The sequence below is a fragment of the Numida meleagris genome, chromosome 2 (assembly GCF_002078875.1).
Source record: "Numida meleagris isolate 19003 breed g44 Domestic line chromosome 2, NumMel1.0, whole genome shotgun sequence".
Classification (NCBI taxonomy): Eukaryota; Metazoa; Chordata; class Aves; order Galliformes; family Numididae; genus Numida; species Numida meleagris.
Genome location: NC_034410.1, coordinates 22,885,738 through 22,908,553, shown reverse-complemented (window position 1 = coordinate 22,908,553; position 22,816 = coordinate 22,885,738). Strand labels below are relative to the sequence as shown.

The 22,816-nt window shown below is 45.4% G+C and overlaps 2 protein-coding genes across 2 annotated transcripts in view; both read left to right on the top strand.

The window, feature by feature from the left end:
• On the top strand, positions 705-2,893 carry PROCR (protein C receptor). Its single transcript, XM_021388770.1, is given in 4 exon segments — positions 705-1,165; positions 1,285-1,524; positions 2,038-2,304; positions 2,402-2,893. Coding segments are annotated over 4 exon segments (849 nt in total). The 5' UTR covers positions 705-936; the 3' UTR covers positions 2,515-2,893.
• The window catches only part of CALCR (calcitonin receptor), a 147,335-nt gene continuing 128,145 nt past the window's right edge, over positions 3,627-22,816 (top strand). Inside the window, exon 1 of the mRNA XM_021389025.1 lies at positions 3,627-3,868. The gene's annotated coding sequence lies outside the window, so the exon portion shown is untranslated. The remainder of the gene's footprint in view (positions 3,869-22,816) is intronic.

Below are 22,816 nucleotides of genomic sequence, written 5' to 3'. Positions count from 1 at the left end.
GCGACTCCCGCTGCCCCCCGGCTCCACCTGCTGGGAGCTGCCCGCTGCCCTCTGCGCGCTCGGAGGCAGCGCGGGGTGAGCGCTCTCTCCCCGGCTCGAGGATTTGTCAGCTGGGGACGTCAGAGCACCGGGAGCTGGCAGCGGCACAGCGCGGTGCCGCACCTCGCGCCCCGACACCCGCTGCTCCAGCGCAGTTATGGCTCCGCTCCCTCCGGAGCAGCGTGGGGCGGAGGGGAACACCTTTTCCCGGGCTCTCCCTGTCCTTAAGAAGCTCACATAACTTTTGGAACAGGGGCTTGGATGACTGCCGGCTGGTGCACCGACTGCAGTTTCCCTCCGGACGCAGGCAATCCCCTCACGGCAGACGGGACCCCGCTCCCTCTGCCCGCGCTCCGCTCCCCTCGGCCGGCAGCCTCCCTCCCTCGGTCCCCGTGGCTTTTCTCTCCCGAAACGCGGGCTGAGCTCGGAGGAACTTCGCCGGGACGAGGAGGAGGCGGGAGAGCGCAGATCCACGCTCCGCTGAGGGGAGCCCGGAGTCACCGCTCCCTCACGACACGCAGCGCCCAGGGGCGGTGACCCGGGCACCGACTCCCCTATCCCCCCCCCACACACACCACCACGCGGGTGACGGGACTTCGTGCTGCCGCCCCCGCCCCCTCCGCGGGGCCGCCGCCCACCAGGTGGTGCCACGCCCTGCGGTGGCCACGCCCCCCCTCCCGACCGAAGTGGGCCGTGCTCGGAACGGCTATCCCCGCACTGTGCCGTGCCGTGCCGTGCCGTGCCGCGCCGCTCTGCTCTGCGTGGCAGGGGCGGACAGACGTGCGTTGCCCTCGTACAAGAATTTCCTCTAAAATAATCGAAGAAGCGCAGCGCCATCCCACCCGCGGGGCTGTCACTCTGCCGCGTGCCACGGTGCGGGGTCCCCACCGCTCTGACATGGCCACGTCCGGCAGCGAAAGGGTGCGGGCGTCGCGGATGAAGGAAATGGGAGCGACCTGGCCGGACTCCCGACATCCTCCTCCTCCTCCTCCTCCTCCCCGGCCCCACCTCCCCGGCACCGCTTAACTGCGGCCGCGGGGCCGCCGCGTTCCCATCCGTCCCCGTCCCGCCATGCTGCGGCTGCTGCTGCTCTGCGGGGCCCTGGGCTGCGGGGCCGCGAGCGACGGTAAGGGGCGCGGGGGTGCGCGGCGGTGTGGGGTGCTCGGGTCACTGTAGGGCGGAGGGTGAGGGTCAGGCTTGGCGCACGGACAGCGGGGCACAACAGGTGACATCGGTGTCTCCCAGCAGCCCCACTCACCTTCACCATGCTGCAGTGGACGCAGGTGTCCAAGGGCAACTCCATCTTCTGGGGCAATGCCACGCTGGGCGGGCGGCTCAGCCACCTCCTGGAGGACCACAATGTCACCCAGGTGCTGCCGCTGGAGCCACCCGCGGCCTGGGCGCAGCAGCGGGACATGGTGGCCAACTACCTGAGATACTTCAGCGGCATCGTGCAGGTCTTCAGCAAGGAGAGGCCCCTCAACTGTGAGTGCTGCTGGGGCGAGGGGACGCGTGGCGCTGCGCTGCTGGGGATGGGTGGCTGCTTGGGGACAGGGACACAGCCCCAGAGCTGCGGGCAGCCCTTGGGCAGAGGGCTTACCCTGAGGTCACTGCTTGGATGCGGGACGCTGAGGATGAGGAGGTTGTGTCCCCGCACAGGGATGCTGCTGTGGCTGTGCTTTGACATCTCCCTCCCTACGTCCTCCATACCTGTATTCCTGCCCAGAGTCCGTTTTGCCCCCATTCATTTCTGCACCTGGAACAATCTCAGCCTGGGTCTCCAGCGCTAGCCACGTCCCCATGTCCATGCCATATACCGTACCCCATGTGAGAGCCACAAGGAGCTCGCTGTGCACAGGGCAATTTCCAAACGAGGGGTCCAGGCGCTGCAAGCCCACACCCTGGGGCTGTGCAGACTCAGTGCGCACATAGTGACTCGATGCTGGTGGCTCGGTGACAGCGAGGAACGGCTGGAGCCTGACGCCCTCCATCCCACAGACACCCAGAGCCTGTGCTGCCGCCTGGGCTGCTGCCTGTTCCCCAACGGCACGGCCCGCAGCTTCTACGAGGTATCCCTCAATGGGACGGCCTTCCTCACCTTTCACGTCCCCACCGCCACCTGGGAGCTGCGCTGGCCGCGCAGGGACCCGGTGGCCACCTTCGCCCAGCAGGAGCTGATGAAGTACTCTGAGACCACGCATAACCTCCAGCACTTCCTCAACACCACCTGCGTGGACATGCTGCGGGCTCAGAGCCCCCAGACAGGTGTGTGCCAGGCACGGCGGGGTGCTGGGGGGGTCCCCCTGCTCCCAGCGCTTGTCCCCTGGGAGGCAGGGTGACGCACTGTTGTCACTTCTTGCAGGGAGGCAGAGAGGCCGCTCGCACGCCCCACTGGTACTGGGTCTGATCCTCGGGGTCTCCGCAGTGGTGGGCATGGCTGTGGGCATCTTCTTGTGCACGGGAGGGAGCTGCTAGAGAGACCACAGCTGTCCTGCATCACTCTGCGGACACAAGGGACGAACCCCACATCACTCCATGGGGCGGGCAGTGTGTCCCCAGCCGGGATGGCCCCCCCGCCCTAGGGACGGTCCCCACAGCGCACTGAGGCTTAACATGGAACCACGCTTGGCCTGGATGCACGAAGTGTGGAGAGGGGTGAAAGCCATAGAAGAAAGCCAAAAAGAGTGAAGAGGTCAGCGTTCAGACCGTGATTCATCGCCACTCTGGTGTGAAAAGGGAATGATGCCTGGACGACAGATGTCACATCTGGGAAAGGCCCCGTTGGTGGCCGTCCATCTCCGTGCTGAACAGCCCTGCTTCAGCGCCTGGTGCAATAAAGCCCTCTACCCCTCGACTCGTGCCAAGCTTCCTTGCATGGGGGTCACACAGCATGCACCGAACTTGCATGGCCTTGGAGATGCTGCAGGACTGGTGCTGCCTGCTCTCAGCCTGTGTGCTGCTTTGTTTGTGCTCAGTTTGGCTGCAGCAGCAATTTTTTCCCCGAGGCCAACTGGTGTCATTTATTTTTCCTTTATCTCCCTATGGCCCACTGAGGCCAACTATAGACAGCTTCTCCTGGGCAGATTAAAGGGCTCATTGCTGTCATGTACGGGCATGGGCACCCCCAAAAGCTGGGTGAAGGAGTGGGAACAAGGAGAACAAGGAGTGGTGGCAACCCTGGGTGCTGACATCAGGTCAAGACAGGCCTGGAGAAAGCACAGGCATGGTCACAAACACAAAATTCTTGCCTTTCGGCAGCAGGGAGGGGAAAGCAGGAACAGAAGTGGGATGGGAGATGACATAGCCATGTCCACTACAGGGAATGAAGGTCCCTCAAGAGAGCACAGCTCATCTGCTGGAGCTGCCAGGGAGCCTGGCTGCCCTCCATGGCGCAGCCCCCCACCCTTCAGGGGGATGCTCCTCCAGGAGCATGGAGCAGCAGCCAAGTGTCCTGGGATCCAGAGCACCAATGGAGGCAAACATCGGCACTCAGCTGGGTGGGAGGCCAGCTGTGCTGTGTGTATGNCGGCAGCAGGCGGCCGGGAGCCGCGGGGAGGCGAGCGCGGGGGAGGCGTTGCCGCTGCCGGGCGCTCTCCATCCGCCCCGCACCGACGTCGGCGCGAAGCCGTCCTGGCGCCCGGGGGGAGGGAGGGAGAGCGCGTCGCGGGCGAGAGGAGGCAGATGCTCGCAGAGGTACGGCTTCTCCGGAGGAGCTCGGCTCTTTGCTGAGCCGCAGCGGGACGCGGGGTGCCGAGGTGTCCGAGCAGCGAGGGCCGTCCGGGAGCCGGCAGCCGCGGAGCGAGCAGAGAGCGGCGGGAGCGCGGCCGCAGTAAGTCCCGGCAACTTCACCGCTCCGAGCGGGCGAGATGGGAAGAGGGTCGGGCAGCGAACCGGGAAGGGAAAGTAAGGCGAACAATGAAAAGGGAGGAGGCTGCGGGGGTCCGAGCGGGGCCGAGGGCTGCCGGCGTGGCGGCTGGGGGACACCTGAGCCCGCCCCGGCGCTCCCTGCTCTGCCCGGCGCTGTTTCCGCGCTCCCTCCGTCCCGCCGGGCTCCCGCTGCGGTGACAGCGCGGTGTAAAAGCGGCACTGGTCGGTCTCGGAGCGGTGCCGCCGGTGATGGTAGGTTGATGTATGAGGCTATTTACTCTGTGTGTCCAAGCACAATATAAACGGCTGCCAATTTTGTCTTCAAATTGGTGTATTGATTTCATTCTTGCAGGCTGCTTGACAAGGTTAAGGTAGTTGAGAGTTTGTAAGGAAAAGAGAAGAACTTCTGGTTTATTCTGGTTAGTGAATGTCATTTGTAGCTGAAATGGTGCACGAAAAAATCATTCATAAAAAGAGCAAATAGGAAGACGTGATCCCCAGACCTCCAATTGGAAGATGTGATCCCTGGACCTCCTGCAGTCAGTATCATCAATAACTAAGAGATGACCTCCTGCCATGCTGCTGTGCCCACCTGAACTTCAGAATAACATGATATTCTCCCCAAAACTGCATGTCTCCCCATTACGGTAGTTATGTAGTTGAGAATGAATGAAGTCAGTCATCGCATTACTGCGCACTTTGTCTTTCTGTCAGCTCAGATTCAAACTGAGCTCCTGCTCCTCTCTCCTGGTGCTGGCAGGGCAGTGTTTGGGAGGAGGACTTGTGCCTGCCCCTAGAAGGGTCCCGGCACCACTTCTCTGCTCTCAACAGCTCAGGCTGATGAGGGAATTTAATTCACCACTGATACCATAACTATGAATTAGGGAAATTAAATACAGGAGAGCAAGTGTTTCCTTTGAATGTTTCCAGACATCTGACAGCCTTTGCCATTAGGTAACCTTTGCTAAATTGCCTTTGTTGTAACTTACATACAGTGACTGACATGAAATTGTGCTGGATGAACTAAAACCTACCTGACATTGCTACTGTATGCTAACTGTGTAAATCTTGGGTAAATCATGTCACCGTTCAGACCAATGGCAAGTTCCCAGTTAACACTCCTAGAGTGGGTTTTGCCATAGGTCTTCATTATCACTTGAAGAGTTAGTGCCAGCTAACTTTGGTTAGAAATTCAAGTGGCAGTGTTTAAATTTGGGCAGTGATAATATCTCTAGCTCTCCACAGCAGTGTTTTGAAATCCTGGGTGATAGGCACAGAGATCTTAATGTTTAAAAATGGCTATATATAACAAGCTGTTTTGTATGTTTATGAGGAACAAGCCATTCAGACCTGCCTCACACTCATATTTTTGTGGGCAGTTTCATCAGAATGCCTTATAAGCAGGTTAGACTGCTGTTTGCATATATACTGTATTTTAACGCAGGTATTCAGACAGCATGGGGGCACAGCAAAATATATTGCTTATGGCAAAGGCATTTACAAATAAACAGGTGATATTTGATTTACTAGAGAAATGTCAGCTAATAATAGAGTTATGTGTTATGGTCTAGTTCCCTATAGCTCATAAGCTTTAAGGGGAGGAACAGAAGCATCCTTTCTAAAAGCCTTGTTGAAATGCTACTGCATAATATATGTGTAAGAATTAGCTTATTAAGCTCACCAAATCCAGTTTAGTAAACCTTTTTCTTTCATATCTACAGTAGTATGGTTTTGAAAATCATTTGACAAACCTGAGAATTTTCATTAAAAATGAAAACAATGTTCTGTGGAATGTTTTGCTTAATTGTTTCCCTTTCAACCTGCCTCCTGCATCAAAGTAGAATGGGACACCGCTGAAAGTTAGCCAGTTATTACTGTATGTTAATTTAAAAGCTGTATCTATTGTCCGGTAAGAAGCTAAATAAGCACTTGTTTGTGTGCAAGTCCTGTCATCGTAATAATACTGTCACGACCAAAATAGCTGCCAGTAATTTCCATCAATTTTGCACAAGCAAAAATGGAAGAAGGAAAAGCACATAATGACTTAGAGTTCCTAAAAAGTCATTGCACAGAAGAAAGACCCTTCTATATTTACTTTAAAAATGATGCGTACAAATACAGTTTTTGGAAAAAATGAGCAACGAAATAATTGAGTTACACTTGCCTGAAAGCTGTGATAGCAAGTGCCATGAGATTCAGTTTTGCAAATGCTCATCAGTTCTACATATTAGTAAGCTCATTTTTTGTTTAATTTTTCTGATAATTGATGTTCAGGTCCTAATTATTGCCATTGGAGTCAATATTAAATCTCGTATTAATGCTCACGTGGGTCAACCCTGGGCCTTCCAGGAGCCATCCTGGTATGTGCTGAGCACTTCTAATTCCTGCTGCTCATGTCAGAGTGGCATCCAGGCAGAGAAAAATTCACTCCCTTCAGAAATTTGCAGTGTAGGTAGCAGAGCTGGAGACACCTTGCTGAAGGCCCTGCTGTAGGTCTGGAACATCAGTGCTTGGTGCTTAACAAGGGTACACTGAGCACTCTTAATGGGATTGAGCATTAATTGCTGCTTTTGATAAAGGTACCCTCAAATGAGTGGTCAATGCCTTAAGGTTAGGTGTTATTTCCCTCTGATCTTGTTTACCTCAGTCTTAACCTCAGTGTTTAGTAGCCATAGCCTGCCAACAAACAGCACAAAATTACATATCATTTGTTTTGTGCCACTTTTTGATCACAGTCCTACTTCCTGTTGAACATTGCTTTTGGTCACTTTGCTTTGGAAGGAGTGGGTCTGGCTTCCAGCAACATTTGTGTGCTGACTTGTGTTCTGACACCAGAGCAAATTCCAGGAACAAGTGGCTGAGTCCTGAAAAGAAGAGCACTGGTGGCTGTGGGACAGCGCTGCTTCGCGAGAGCTCTGCAATCTCTGTGTGGGGCTTTGTACAGGGAACACTTGCTGCAATAAAGATGCTGCAAGGAGTAGTTCTGATGCAAGGAAAGCCTCCTTAGAAATATCCTTATAGGGTAACTCTCATTCCTCTGAATCAGGAGAAGCAGCTGTGAAAGATGACATGGCTAAGCAGCAATGTTAATTTTAAAAAATAACTTAGCTCGCAGATCAATAGCAAGCATAGTATAAATGTTTTGTGCTGAAGCTTTTTGTTGTTACTGTTACATCTCCAGTCATGGTTTTTGATGGTGGAGTTTGGCAGGTGGAAAGAATGGAGAGCCTTTGCACAAGGCTGTTTGAAGCTGCCCCTCATATTGGATAAAATTTGAACTGGATTACCCATGAACAGCAGAGATTCTGATTGCTCATGTAGGGGTAGCTAATGCGGTATGCTGAGAGCAGCAAGGCTGGCCATACCTCAGTTCATCATCAGCATGGTAACAATGCTGGGCTTGGTTTGATGCAGGCTTTTGTGTCATCGGTGAGCCGCTGAGCCACTCCCTGTGTTTGGGGTGATGCTTGGCTAGGGACTGGGTACCCAGGGTGGCAGGGACTTGGAACTCTCTGATGGAGAGAGACTGTCTGTGCTGATGCATATGGATGTAATACAACCAAGGAAGAGCAAGAAGTTTTGGGATTCAGCCTTAAGGTGAAAGTGGAGTCATTTAGCAGAAGTGATAGGAAATATTGCTGTAGATATAAAGCACAAGAGCAACACAGCCATAGATTTCTCCGTGGTTCCCTAAATGCTTTCTGAATGAGGATCATCCTATAGAGAGCACTAGGTTTTAGCAAGCGGCGTGTTTCAGTGCTGTAGTCCTGCAAGGTGGGTCCTGAAAGGAGGAGCAGCTGAATGTGAGCACCACAGCCCTGGGAGCCTACAGGGAGCAGCTCAGTGGGTCCATGAAGAGACAGAGTGATGATGCTGCACTGCTGTTCTTACATGTAAAGCACGAAAAAAGTCTCAAAAATAGAATTCGTGCAAATGCATCTTGTCCGCTGTACTTTGACATGATTGCACTGCACCTGGTTTTTAACAGTAGTTGTATGTTGTTCAGTAAATGAGGTAGCAAAGGGCATTTATATTAAAAAAAGCTTCTGGACCATGGCTTTTTGTTCATTTACATATTTTGGTTATGCTTACTAAAACACCTGGCATAGATTTGGCAGAATTGGCTTTTTACACCACACTTTCAGTAGCATTTGTGAAAATATGCATGCATTTCAGCTTCACGTGTCACAGTTTCACGTAGCACTGTTTAGCAAATAATTTCCTGTGTGGTCATATCCAGCAATGCATACAGGAACCGTATCACTCTTTCCATGGCTTTTTATGAATGTTGTTTACTGTTACTAAAAGTCAGATGAATAATACATTTGATAAGTTTTGCAATACGTTTGAATCCACAGTTTCACTAGATTTTATTTATAGTAGCTCTAGCAGTATGAAAAAGATATGACGTATGCTTGTTGGCAGCTTTGACATGCTAACTTTAGTTTGTGATGTCTTCATTAGCTTGGACAGAATCACAAGTTAGAAAATTGCTGTTATTCAAAAGCCTGTGTATGAAATGCATTTCTCCTCCTGAATTGCTTCTAAGTGCTGAGCTACCCCTTCACAATTGGAAAAACAGATTTTTATTCTCTTGTTTTGTCCTAGAAATTGGACACTTCTGCAGGCAATGCCAAGTGAGTTCACAGATGTATTTGGAGGTTGCTTGAGTCAAGATGAGTTGTCCTGTCATTAGAGGTGTCGTCTCACAACTAAGCTGACAATAAAAACAAACCTTTGTTAAATAATATGAAATGCTTCTGAAAATACAGTGCTGCTTTTACAAAGACGTCAAGGCTCTACCATTAAGATTGTGCTGAGATCTATTTGTAAGAGAAAAAGAAACTGAACTTCTACTTTAATTTTTTATTAGTGGCTGGAATGAGACTCCACATTTGGCAGTATCTCTTCAAAGGCCAACTGAACTTTCTTTATGTGTATTTTTATGGAGAAATATTTCCTCGGTTTTTGGTGCTTGCATAACAAAGTGCTATAATCCATGGCACTGCCTAGAGCTTGGTAGAAAAATGAGAGAGGTAATCAACAACTGGATAATTTCACAGGGTGAATTAGCCACTTTGGGTACTCTTGCACATGCTCTAGTATGAGAAACCTGATATGAGGCAGCATTTCAGCTGAGATGTATGCAGGTGGATGACTCCATTTCTGTTGGTTTCACTCCAGCTGGTATCAATAACGGGTCTTAACTGCTTAGAAAAATCACAGATAGTTCTGCAGTTATGTTTGGTTGCTCTTGTTTGTATCTGGGTCCTCTGTGCAGGATGTGTGTACTGGAGCAGCTATCTGTATCAAATTATGCTTCCTTTTAAGTGATTTGTGAAGTGAGAATGTGACTCCCCAAAGGGATTTTCCATTTGAAGTTTATTTTTGTTATGAAGCAGTAGTAAATAAGCATCTATCTATGCTTTCTTCAGTACAGAACCTGTTTGGGTCTCACTTTCTGTTGCACAAACTAGAATCTGGCTTAGTTACCCATGGCTGAGTAGCTGCTCCCTCACTAGGCTCTTCTCATACGTTGCTCTCCCTTTTCATTACTGAAATTTGATGGTGTAATTTGCCATGTATCATAAAATCATAGAATTGCTCAGGTTGGAAAAGACCTTCAGGATCATCAAGTCCAACTGCAACCTAACCATACTCCCCTAACTCTTACAACCCACCTCATGTCCCTGAGCACCACATCCAAATGGTTTTTAAACACATTCAGGGAAGGTGACTCAACCACCTCCCTGGGGAGCCTGTTTCAGTGCTTAACAACCCTTTCTGTAAAGTTTTTTCTGATATCCAACCTAAACCTTTCCTGGCGCAACTTGAGGCCATTTCCCCTTGTCCTGTCACCTGTCACCACTGAGAAGAGACTAACCTCGCTCTCACTGCAATCACCTTTCAGGTATTTGAAGAGAGCAATAAGGTCTCCCCTCAGCCTCCTCTTCCCCAGACTAAACAGCCCCAGTTCCTTTAGTTGCTCCTCATAGGGCATATTCTCCAGTCCCTTCACAAGCCTTGCCGCCCTTCTTTGCACCTGCTCCAGCACCTCCATGTCCTTTCTGTACTGAGGTGCCTGAAACTGAACACAGTACTCGAGGTGGGACCTCACCAATGCCGAGTCCAGGGGCAGGATTACTTCCCTAGTCCTGTCCACCACACCATTCCTGATACAAGCCTGGATGCCATTGGCCTTCTTGGCCACCTGGGCAAAATCAGCTAACAAGATGATAGCATCTGCATTCATGAGTATAGTTCCTCACAGAAGAAGAACAAATGTCGTCCCATAAAGTTACAGCAGTTGATATGTTAGGAACTGTCATATCTCCTCTGTTGGAATACAATGAACAAAAGATGCTTGATGCTGTTCAGGTTTTCATGAGAGTCCTCCAAACTACTCTTAGAGCCTGAAATACCCTGTGAATGTGAGCATTTCTAACTCTTGAACAAGCTGAATGCAATCTCCTCCACACAGAAATACTTGAGGACAAGAGAGAGAATGCTTAGATGTTTGCTACTTTGCCTAACGGATTAGAAAACTTTTTTTTTTTTTTTAATTCGGCTTTCATACTGACAAAGCTATCCACGATTGCTGACTTTTGTCATGCAACTAAAAGTAAGAACTCTTGTTCTCATTTTCTTTTGCCTCCAGTCTCTACTCTCCAAACAGTACAAAGGTGCAAGTGAAAGGGAAGGGTTCACTACTGTTATCCTCAGGTGTGCTGCTGGGGTGGAAACACTCTTAAGATGGAAGGGCATGGGATGCAGAAAGAAGCAAGTGAAGTAGATTGGAAAAAAGAGGTGAAATACTGAAAAAGAGAATTAAATCAACAGAAAATGTAGAGAAAGAAGAGTTTTACAGAAAAGGGAGAACACTCAGAAGAAAGCGATGCTTTAAATGATATGTGCACCTGTGCATTTAGTGGTAGAGATGATTTTCTGGTAATTTAAATTACAAAATATCTAATAAACTAATAGATGCCACTGTCTTCCACTTACATATGTAGTAATGGGAATTTTAATTTGTGCTCCAGTGCTTCATTTTACATATGCATTGTATTGATAACAGCAGATCATTGGTACTGGTTTAATGACTTAAGCAATTATTGGAGTGAATTACCAAATCTTAAATTTTTATATTGTAACTCTTCCAGCAATTGTATTTCTAGCAAAGGAAAACGGCAAAAAGGATTAGTGTGAGGTTGACTCGAGGGGCAGTTTAAGCCTGACCAATATAGAGCATCTCCGGTAAATCCTGTACCTTTACTTCAGGCTGCTTAAGAATGTTTGTTGAGAAATTGAGAGAGTAGCCCACAGATAGCTGATCACATGCTACTGGCTGTGTGAAGATTAGCTGTTTGGAGCTTAGAATCTCCCTTAAGTCTTAGTCTTGAGAAAAGCTCAGTGATGGGGAACAATTGAGTGTGAGTAGACTTCCTTTCATGTCCGGAGCGCCACTTCCCTTACAGGCTGCTCAAGGGCTTGGCTCATTTCAGCCCTGAAGTTGTTCGCGTTACAAAAGAATATTTTCCTCTGTGTTTGGATGCTGCCAAGTACGTTTTGAGTTGAAGCAGCCTCAAGAAATAAATAATAATCATTGTTAATATATGCTTTTACTGATAAAACAGCCCCAGTACTTTCTACTCTGCTGTTTTTTATCATGTTTACAGTTTCTGTCATCTGATGATGTTTGATGGTATGCGCTTCCTAAAGACTGGAATCAGTTCAGCACTGAAAAGAAAACACGTATGTTTGGATTTATAAGTATTTAAACTCTTGCTCACTTTTTTGACAATCAGATCTGCAGACTATTGAATGGAATGTGTTCATGCCATTAAATGTCTCATGTCATTGGAGGGCATCACTGGAAAACCTGTAGGTTGTCCCTGTATAGTTGTATCTCCTCTGCCTTGCTGTGTTTTGCATATCCCATTCTGTTTCACTTAGCATCCAAAATAATTTGCTTTATGAGATCTATATCCAAACTAAAAACTTAAGACACGCGCACTCCAGCATTTGTCATTGCTGTACCTCTTTGTCTGTACTGATGTAGTAATTACACAAATCTCTGTATTTTGTACTAATCCACGGTGAAATATGTTGCTGTCTACCTTTTATGAAGAAGCAAAAATCAGGGCTTCATGGCCTATGGAGTGTGAGAAATTAGTGTGATTAAGCCAGAAGTAGTTCTGTATGCACTGTACACAGAAAGGATCCTGTAGAACCCTGACTGTTTGCTACAGGTATCTTCTTACCCTCACAAAATATTGGGACTATGTTTTATTAGATTATCTATTTCTTGTATTCATTTATGATATATGTAAGGGAAAACTTTACTGAAGCAAACCAAAGAAATGTGGATGGACAGTTGGAGTGATTTGAAGTATACTGTCTGCATTCAAAGAAATTGTAGGAAAGTTGAGTTAATAGAGGACACTTGAGTGTGCTTCAGTATCACAAATGGCTAGAGTGTAAGAGATCCAGAGCAGATGAGAGGACACCTCAGTAACAGTGATTACATATGGACAACAAATGTGGGAGGTCAGCAATCGCTCATATGTGCAGTTCCAGAGAGAAGCATCAACTGCATTAGAAGAGAAACATTCTATAGAGGCACAGACCCAGCAAGCTGCCAGTGCACATGGAAGTATCGTGCAAGGAAAAAATGGAAACTGGGTATTGGAGGAGGTGAATGTTAAATACTGCAAAGTAAAGTGAGGAGAATGAAGCCTTCAAAGCATGCAGCTAAAGAATGTCTCTGAGGAAAGCAGCCATCAGCAACACTGCTGTAAAAAGAGAGACTAATAGTGGTCAGACATGCAACTTTTTAAGTAAAATCAGAAGATATAGCCATAAAAAATATCATCAATATTGGGGTACAGTTTGGGGGACTGACTACATAAAAAGTTGAACTTAGGTAACAAAACATAGCAAGACTAGCAGGACACAAGAACATCTATGTAGATAGAAGTCCAAGAGGAGAGATCTATACACTCTATCATAGATACTTCTGCACAATAGCTATTTCTTACATTTAATAAAAATGTTAAAGACAGTGAAAACTGGAAAAGGATGTTGCCTGGAAGGCCTACAGGTTACTAAGTGTCCAAGTGTTTGAAGACAGAGGGTGTCAACTGACTGTTGCAAAATGTATCTATAAGGCAGTACCAGAAGTGCATATTGCATAGTAACAATGATTATCTCTACTTTGAGCCCCTTTGCAATTAAGACGTTAATTAGAAGAAATGAAGAAGACATGGCAAAAGGTATACTTGATGATGACAACAGGAAAGGAAAAAGATGGGATATTCCATGTGTCATACTTATTAAAGATCTTTAAGGGAATGAATCAGGAACAAATCAACACAAGAACAATCATGAAATGATACAGGAACAAAACAACCCACTCATCCTAGATGGCATCACTTCCAAGCCCTCTCTAACGAGCATATTCATTATGCTAGATGCATGATTTGATAGTGGAAGGTCAGATAGGACAAGGAGGACAACTAATTAATGCCTTCCAACACTCTGTGCAGAGGGCAGCATTTAAAAAATGCCTGCTGACATATCATCTGCACAAGATATATCAAAGAGGAGCCTTGAAATAGTAGAATATCCTAATCTCTTGCCAGAGCAAATGCCACTAAAACTGATGGTGTTAATCACATGATGCTGGGTATATTTCTAAATCACAGTCAGATCCAAATCACTAGAGAGCAGATGGATGAGAATAGCTGAGCACTGGAACAGATTGCCCTGGGAGGCTGTGGAATTTCCATCCCTGGAGAGTTTTGAAACCAGCCTGAATATAGCCCTGAATAACTGGGTCTGACTTTGAAGTTATCTCTGCCTTGAGCAGGGGGTTCTAGGCTACCTCCAGAGCTCCATTCCAGCCTAGTTTTTTTTTTGTTTCATTGTTTGTTTTTGTTTTTGTTATTGTTATTGTTTTTTCTGTGACTCAGGGAGATCAGGGAGATACTTTGATCTGGAAAGAAGGCATCCAGGCATATCCAAAAAATGAGGAAAGGGAAAAGGACTGAATGCACTAATACTACAGAGCAAGGGTAGCAAGGTCTCTGCTAAGCGGAAATGGTGGGACCTTTGTAAGAACTTGAAGGGGGAAGATACTCAATTTTATGGGCCAGTAGTGACCCAGGAATTTTTAATTTAAATGTTGCATTGGGAGATACCTCTATAGAAAGCATTGTTTGAGCTGTGGATGTAGACATGTCCACACCTGCATTTATGACGCTGAAACATTACAATGATAGCCATTTTTAAACATTTCTCCTTCCATGTCTTAGGTCTTATTTATTCATCATACATATGATGTGCTGAGCTACTGAGAGCAAGGAGTGAGTTTTTGAATTCTTCTTCTATGTAAAGGAAAAAAGTGTCAAACCCTCAAAAATAAACAAATGAGGTCCTCATCTGTGTGATCAAGGTAATGCTTTCTCACCTAACAGCAGCAGCAGTTTGCAGGTGAGCTAGTTGTCAGTGAAGCATTTATACTTCAGTAGTGAGCATTAAAGAAAAAAATGCTTAAAGAAATTAATAAATCTATCTACTTTGCGAGGTTTGATGTATGTACAACAAGTGAAATGCACTAAATAGCAATGAGAAAATAAAGTATTGAATCAATTCTTGATCAGTGTAGTTCCTTAGCACCACAGTGAAGAATTCTGGTGGAAGAGGAAATATGAGGACAAGTAAAAGCTGCAGTACTAAATTGCAGGATAATTTAAGGTTCCCCAACCTGTTTCTACTTTAGAGTTACCTTTAGAATGTGGAGAATATTTAGTTATCTGACTTTACTACATGCATTTAGTTTTATTAATGTAATTCCAAGGTGCTCTGTATGAAATAAGGTCATTGATGATTTACAGACAGAAAAATTCAGTTTGTTTTTGTTTAAAAGATCTTTTAACATCATTGAACATGGAGTTTCTGCAAAAGCTTTCATCCATGGGGAATAAAGACAATACAGGAATTTGAAAGCCTTAGGCTTCATTTCAGCAAATACAAATTTTGAAAAAATGAAGCTGATAGGACATTATTGAGAGCTAATATAAAAGTGGTCTTAATGCTGCTGAAGAGTTAAAGCTCATCAATCAATGAAAGCCAGTCCGTTAGCTTTCACGTTAAATTCTAGTCTGTGAAGAACTCTTATTTTCTCTGTGGAGCATCAGCCTAATGCCAGAGGTGCACCTCAGTTGTTCATCATCTGTGCCCTTTTAAGGTATTTTTGTTAAGAGTCATTTATACATAGTGTAACAGAAATGAGTAGTGCTGGGACATGAGGTCCATTTCCTCCACACAGCCTTCCATCCACTCTGCCCCAAGCCTGTAGCATTGCCTGGGGTTGTTGCGGCCAAAGTGCAGGACTCAGCACTTGATCTTGTTGAGCTTCATCACACTGACCTCAGCCCAGCCAGCAATCCAGCCTGTCCAGATCCCTCTGTAGGGCCTTCCTACTCCCAAGCAGATTGACACTTCCTCCTGACTTGGTGTCATCTGCCAATTTACTGAGGGTGCACTTAATCCCCTCGAGCAGGTCATCAGTAAAGATATGGAACAGGACAGGCCTCCAATCCTCTGAGACCTCTTCCGTTGACCAGGACTGTTGATAGATGGTGGAAAGCAGTTTGGCAGTCATCTCTGCCAGCTCCCTCAGCACTTGTGGGTGAATCCTGTCTGGTCCCATGAACTTGTGACAGTCTAGATGGAGTAATATGTCTGTTTCCACCTGAATCATGGGGAGTTTATTCTGCTTCCCATCCCGGACTTCCAGGTCAGGGAGTAGGGTACCCTGAGGATAATTGGTCAGACATTTAAAAACAAATGTAAAGAAGGCATTGAGAACCTCAGCCTTTTCCTTATCCTCAGTGATCACATTCCCTGCTGCAGACAGTAAAGGATGGAGATTCTCCTTAGTCCTCCTCTTATGTAGTGGAACCCTGGTGGGAAGTTTCAACCTCTACTGTCTTACCACCCATATCCACCTCTGACATCATGGGTCAATATAGTAAAATAGGAGGCAGTACTTTTGAAGCAGCCCCCTGTTTTCCAAAGTATCCTCGGGCTAAGTGAGCACAACTCTTCAAGTAAATGACAAGGCAGAGGCACTGCCACACAGATAGGAGGGATGCAGTACTTCTAACAGAACTGTAGAAGCTAACTTGTGCCAAGTCTTTTTCCAGGACTACTGGGGTAGATAGAATTAGGGTTTTCTGCAGCCAGGAGCTTACATGCATGATGCAAATTCCTTCCCTCTGAAAGAAGGTCCCTGTCTCATTCACTTACAAATCTTATTTTCTACCCTGCTTAGAGACAATCTACTTGGCCAGTAATTAAAAAAACAAAATTTGCATTTTTCTTCCCATAATTTCTGCCACCCTTGGGCAGAACTCTGGTTTTTTGGTGACTGGGAAACAATGAGTGCATAATGGGCATTTCCGTAAGCAAGTCATAATAACTTAAATCACTGCCCAGAATGTACACTTGGAAATCAATACGTATGTCGACTGAAGTCAGACCATCTGTCCTTTTATGCCTGGGAGTAGAATGGTAAAACACAATAAAAATGCATGACACAAGATTAATCTCCTCAGTGCCTAATGAGGAGATGGACTGGTGCATGGTGCTGCCAGCACGGAGGCTGTGAGGTGACCTCAGAAGCTGTGACCGAGGCGAGCCGGGTGCCAGCCAGCCCTCTGTGCTGAGTGGCTGGGCAGGCCTGTGGGGTGGGCATGTGTCTATGCCAGCTCTGAACTGGGTCGCTCTGGTGCCTCTTGGGGCTGGGAGCTGTGTTCCTGCTGCAAAACTGAACCCAAAAGACTGCATCCTGCCTGGTACTGCTCTCAAACATGCATAAGTTTGATTTGTATGAAGTCCTCTTTGTACTGTCAGTGTAGAAAAGAGGAGTGAGGAGTGACCATAATGAAAATGATCACAGCACCTGATGTGAAGAATTACAGGCTGCTTATGTGATTGAGGTCCCTCTGCTTTAATCTGGTAGTGAAAGAGAGACTGGAAATACAACCTGTGTTTGCTTCAAAGCCTTTTATCTCTGCTAGAGAAGTATAATTGGTCCCGAGGGTAAATGAGAATGTGGCCAAGAACCACGCTCTTCTCTGGAGATTTCTATTAAATCATGGAGACTTTATAAACCTATGCCAATTTTGCACTTTTTTTTTTTTTTTTTTTTGCTATTTTGTACTCTCCAGTTGCAAGGGATGTTAGGTACAGCATAGTAGTTTCCTGCCTGCCTACAGAATAAGGATGGAGCATTGCCAGACACCGGCATGGACTGGCGGATGGGTGGCTGGGGAGCAGCGCAGCAGAAGGGACCTGGGGGTGCTGGTGAGAGCAGCTCAGCATGGCCGAGCAGTGTGCCTTGGCATCTTGAGATGCATTAAGCACAGCACAGCCAGTCGGTCAAAAGAGGTGATTCTCCTGCTGTATGTAGCATTGGTGCAGCTTCATCTTTGAGTACTGCATGCAGTTCTGGGCTCCACAGCATAAAAAGGGTGTTAAGATCCTTGAAAGCATCCAGAGGAGACACCAAAGCAGGTTACAAGGCTTGAAGGTGTGGCCTGTGAGGAGAGGCTGAGGGTACCTGGATTGTCCAGGCTGGAGGAGAGGAGGCCAAGAGGCCTCACTGCTCACTGCAACTGTTTCAGACTGCACATGAGGAAAAATGCCACTGGAACAGGCTTCCTAGTGAGGTGGTTGATGCTCCAGGCCTGTCAGTGCTGAAGAGGTATTTGGACAAAGCCCTCAACATGCTGTAACTGGTTACCCCTAAGAGGTCAGGCAGTTGGACTCAATGATCTTTGAAGGTCTCTTCCAACTGTTTTGTTCTGTTCTATTCTATTCTAACAGTATTTTAAATAAAAAGGAAAACCAATAATAGAAACAGAAATGTAGTTGCAGAACAAATAAATAAGAGGGCTGAGATAGTCTCACACACACACACACACACACAAGGGGAAGTACAAACTCAGAGCAAAAACTATTTAGATGTTTATTTCTGACCACCTAACAAGGAAGACCTGAAGCACAATCTGATTTTCCCCTAAAGCATGATATTAATTCCATTGTGTTTGCTTGTGCATGTCTCTGCATGTCTGCACATGTGTTGCATCTTTTAATTGTTTACAGTGGGAAGCCTTGACATTTTATAGTGCCTCTCAGCCTAAAGCAGAGAATGAGGAAAAAAAAAAGTGATAAGCAGATTGTGAGAAGCATCCTTCTCAGTAGGAATATAGGCACCAGAAGGGAAAGAGTTAAGGAAAGGATATGGAGGATAAATGCTCATGAAACATGGCTATTGCTGCTCCTACAAGAGAAAAAAGAATGAATGTGTGAGCTAGCAGAAAAAGAAAACCACAGACTTTTGGGAAACACTGAGCTTAAGAAGAAAAGAGAGCTGTTAATTTATTTTTGCAATTTTAAGGAGGTTTTCTGGAAAGCAGGCTTTTTCAGGGTCCTCAGAGCTAAGTGATTTACCTCTCCAATCTTTTACTGGAGGTGGATGAGCTGCCCAGTAGGTGGCATCCTTTTAACACAGTGCTAATCATCTTTTTTCTTAAAAGCATTTTTCTGCAGAATTTAAATTGATTTTCACAGAATCAGCACATGCAGAAGTTATGTTAATTGAGGGCTTTAAGTCAAAATCTCCAAATTTGGAATACCCAAACTGCCAAAAATCTGTATTTGGGAATCTGAATGAGTGCGTGTATGTGTGTGTGTGTGTGAGAGAGAGAGAGAGAGAGAGAGAGAGAGAGAGAGAGAGAGAGAGAGAGAGAGAGAATGCCTTTTATCTCAGTGGTTTAGAGCAAGGTTCTGAGGGAGTTCACAGCAAACTGCATCTTCACAGCTCCTGCTGGAACCATTCTTGTGGTTTCTGACTTGAGGACTCTGGTCTAATTTAAGGACTCATTTTTGGAATGTAATGATTAGGACATCTTGTTCACATTTGAGCAATAGGTGATAGAGATTGTGACATCTTTTTCCTGCATTTAATTTACCTCTGTTACATCTTGTTCGCTTCTGAAATTTCTCCATTTTTTTTTCTTCCTATAATGTTGATTTTGATAGCTGGGGAGGCAGATGCAGTTGCCAAACCTTCTCTGTGTACGTGTGTCTGCACACACTTCTACATAGGAATGAAATCCTTGGAAAGGCACGTGCTTCAGGCTGCTAGCATTGAGCACAGGACATCAGTGTCAGGTACCAGCTGTCCCTTCAGTTAGCCAGTACTCCATCTGAGATCACACAGATGATTCGCAGACTGACTGCAGGTGGACAGCAAATTTTCTGAAAGTGTTGGGAATGTGCAGTGAATCAGAGTACTGAGTAGCGTGGGATGCCTCTGCTCTGCCTGAGAAAGGGTTTCTGGACATGTATTCTTTAAATTGGACAGCTACCTCCTGGTCACCTTCCCCAGGGAAGAAAAGTGTCAAAACCCTGCTCCACTTCATAGTGGCTGGAAATAACCTCCTTTTATTTAAGTGAAAATTTATTCTGACTGTGTATTTCTCCCTGAATTGTGTTGAGGATTTTGTTTTTAAAAGACATACAGCTTTTTCAATATTCTTCATGGGTGCTTACTCAGTGTTGTGCTTCGCACATGTAACGAATCCATTTCTGCATCTTCTCCCATCCTTGTCCATTCAGCGTGAGACAGTCTGCCTGTATGGAGACAAAACTCCCCAAAAGACAAACTGATGGTGGATTATTGCTGGTGAGTAGAGAGTGAAAGAATATTTCCATGGCTAGGAAAATCTACAGCAAGAGTATGGGGAAGCTTTTTCTGGTGGAAGTGCTGAGAAGCAGTACCATTAAGTGAATATACGTAAGGATTACAAGGATAATCTTCTCACCAGCAGTGAACTGTAGATATCTTTCTGAGCCTGCAGAGCACTGCCGTTTAGCTGCCAACAACCATAGCTTTCTCTGGTTTACCAAACTGAAATTTATGACAGCTTCAGAGTATGAGTGGTCATATATGTACCACGCTGACTTAGAAAACTCGTGCTACTATTTGGAAGAAGCTTGAAAGAGCTGTATGCCAAGGGTCAGAGGAAGGGATCCCATAAACAAAGGCAGGCTTGGGTAGACTGATAAAAGTCCCTAAAATAAGCAAGGTGCTGGAAGAAAGAAGAAGGGCAGAATGCCTCCTTCATGCCAGCCTGCAACTGAATTTCAGTGCTTGTGCTGAGGTGGGAGATGCCGTAACGCAGTGCTGGGCACTGCTCTAGTGGCTGTCACAGCAGTGTTTTCACAGCAGACAGACACATCTGCCTCACCTCTTGCTGACTGATCTTGCTTTAATTACTCATCTGTGTTGGTGTTCAGACAGTGAGAGTCTGCTAACAAGGGCTGTCTGCAGTCCTAACTCAAGCTCTGCTGCAACTGCTTAGCAGACCAGCGGGTTTGTCAGCATGTCTATCATGGTCAGTGTGTAACATAGAGTGCAGGGCTGAAATCCCACACATTTAGGCAGTCTGAAGTCCAGTTGGAAGAAATAAACAGTTTTTGAAACACCTCAGTGCATTGGTACATGTCAAATTCTATAGGAAAACTTTATTCCTTTGCATACAGTCTGTATAAATTACTGTTTTTCAGTGCTTTTCAAAGACCAAGGCAAAATGCTGTTCCTGTCCCAGAAGATTTACCAGTTGAGCCAAGAGAAAGATGTAGTCAGTGTTGATTGAAATAGAGCTAGTTAGGATGATAGGCAGTAGTTAATAGCAACCTATTCAGCAGTCCGAGAAGTTTATTTGGAGTGCTTCTTTCTTGCCAGATGTTTCAGAAAATGTGATAAAGTTAAATTATATAGATACAGAGTTAATTAAGAAATTATAGCAACCACCAAGTGAAATTAGGCACTGTAATCAGGAGGGAAAAGGGTTTTGTAGAGCAGCTTTGAAAACAAAAGTGGGAGCAAAGTGAAGAGAGGAGAAGAGGCAAGAAGGCAGTAAGAGGAACTGAGTAGGCTTTTGACATAACATAGGCACTATGAATAGAGCAGACGTAGCAGAAAGCTACTGCTAGGTGCTAGCCAACATGAGTGCAAAAGGAATCCTAGTATTAAAAGAGAAAATACAGAAGAAATCCAGAAGATAGATTGGAGCAAATGCATGGAAAGTTTTGAAGTAAGAAGAGTAATTTTGAAAAGGATCCAGAAATGAATCATGAGACAATGAAGTTAAAGGAGGATACGGTAGAATGGATATTGGTCTTTATGATGTGTTGCAGCAAAAAATCTGTCTAGACAGCTGAATTGTGGAGAGTGAGCCTTGAAAGGTGTTGCAGCTGAGTTCAGGAGAGTCAGCCTTGAAAGGGATTGCAATAAATAGCTGCTCTGGATAAACTGACATAAAATGAGAGACCTGTGCAGGCAGTAGTGACTTTACGACTGTAGTCCAGTATTACTTTTCTCTCTTTTCTTTTTCTTTTCTCCCTTGTGCTCGGCTGTAATATTGTTTTTAAAACACAGCTGTATTTGGTGATCCCCTAGATAGATCTGTGGCTGTTGGATTATTGGATTCGTATTTCATTACACAGTAGGTTACTGGTTTTGTATCAAATTTGCATTTTTTGGTAAATGTTCCCCAATATGCCTCATGCTTTATATCCCTGAAAATAACAAAATTTGTAAAAGAATGCATGTGTATACGAGTGTAGTAGTATCAGCTTCACAATCTATATTTGCTCCTATATTTTGTTTTTAAACTTAGAAACATAAAGCACCTTTCAGTTACTTTATCCTGTTACAGAAAATGGTGTGGTCTTGACCTGCAATTAGCAACTACTGATGGTTCAGTTGTAAAGCAGCACATAGTTCAGAGATGCAAATATTTACTTAAGCTAGGGTGTGTTTGTTTTCATCATATGGAGCACTCTGGGCATTTAATAATTAATAAACCGGCTAGACTTAATTAGGTATGTGATGATCTTTGTTTTAGACACGCTGTATCTGGTGCCTGCTTACGTATCTGACCTGCTGCTTGGTCATGCCCTGAGGATCTCATGGTCCTCCAGCTGAAATCAGCACTGAGACCAATTCAGTCAGAGTAGATCAAGCAAATCCTTAATAGCTCCTTAGCACCTCCAGAGTATGTAATTCTCAGCAGAAATGAATGATTTGTTATTGGTTTACTGATCAGGAATTGCACAATGTGTAAGTGAACTAAGAACTGAGCAGTTCAAAATGCAGTCTCTCATACTTTATGCCATGTTTGTCTATTAACTACATTTTCAACACTTGTCTCTGCCTAGCAGATTGGCAACACACATGCAAAACCCACTTAAAACTATTTCACCACAAACAAGTAGAGATAATGAGCTAATTTCTATGGAAATCTTTCCAATATTATTATTATTGCCTGCCTACCAGCTGATTTGTAGAAATATTTGTCCAAATTTAATATCTTCTCATTTATCAAAGAAGACTGAAGAAGTAATAGCATAAAAAAAACATAGGAGGTCATTGATTCACAAATAAAATTATCATTCTGGAAGATAATTGATCGGACCCTAAATGAGAAGACAAATTGATGAAATCACTTCCAGTGGGTAGAACATGTAAGAGAGCTATCAACTGTAAGACCAATAGTCACATGTCTTGTTCATCACAGTGTTTTCATCAGTATAAATCTGTTAATCTTACTGAAGGTGATCCCACTCCCTTTTGATGGAATACATAATTGATAATATAATGCAAAATACTTTTGACTTAAAAAGGACAATTTGCCTGAAAAACAAAACCAAACAAAAACAACAACAACAACAAAAAAACAAAACAAATGAACAAGAGCTAAACCAATTCTAAATCTATTCCTATTTGAGTTTGGCATAACCTTTCATTGTTTCTTGTGGTAAAGGCATGCAT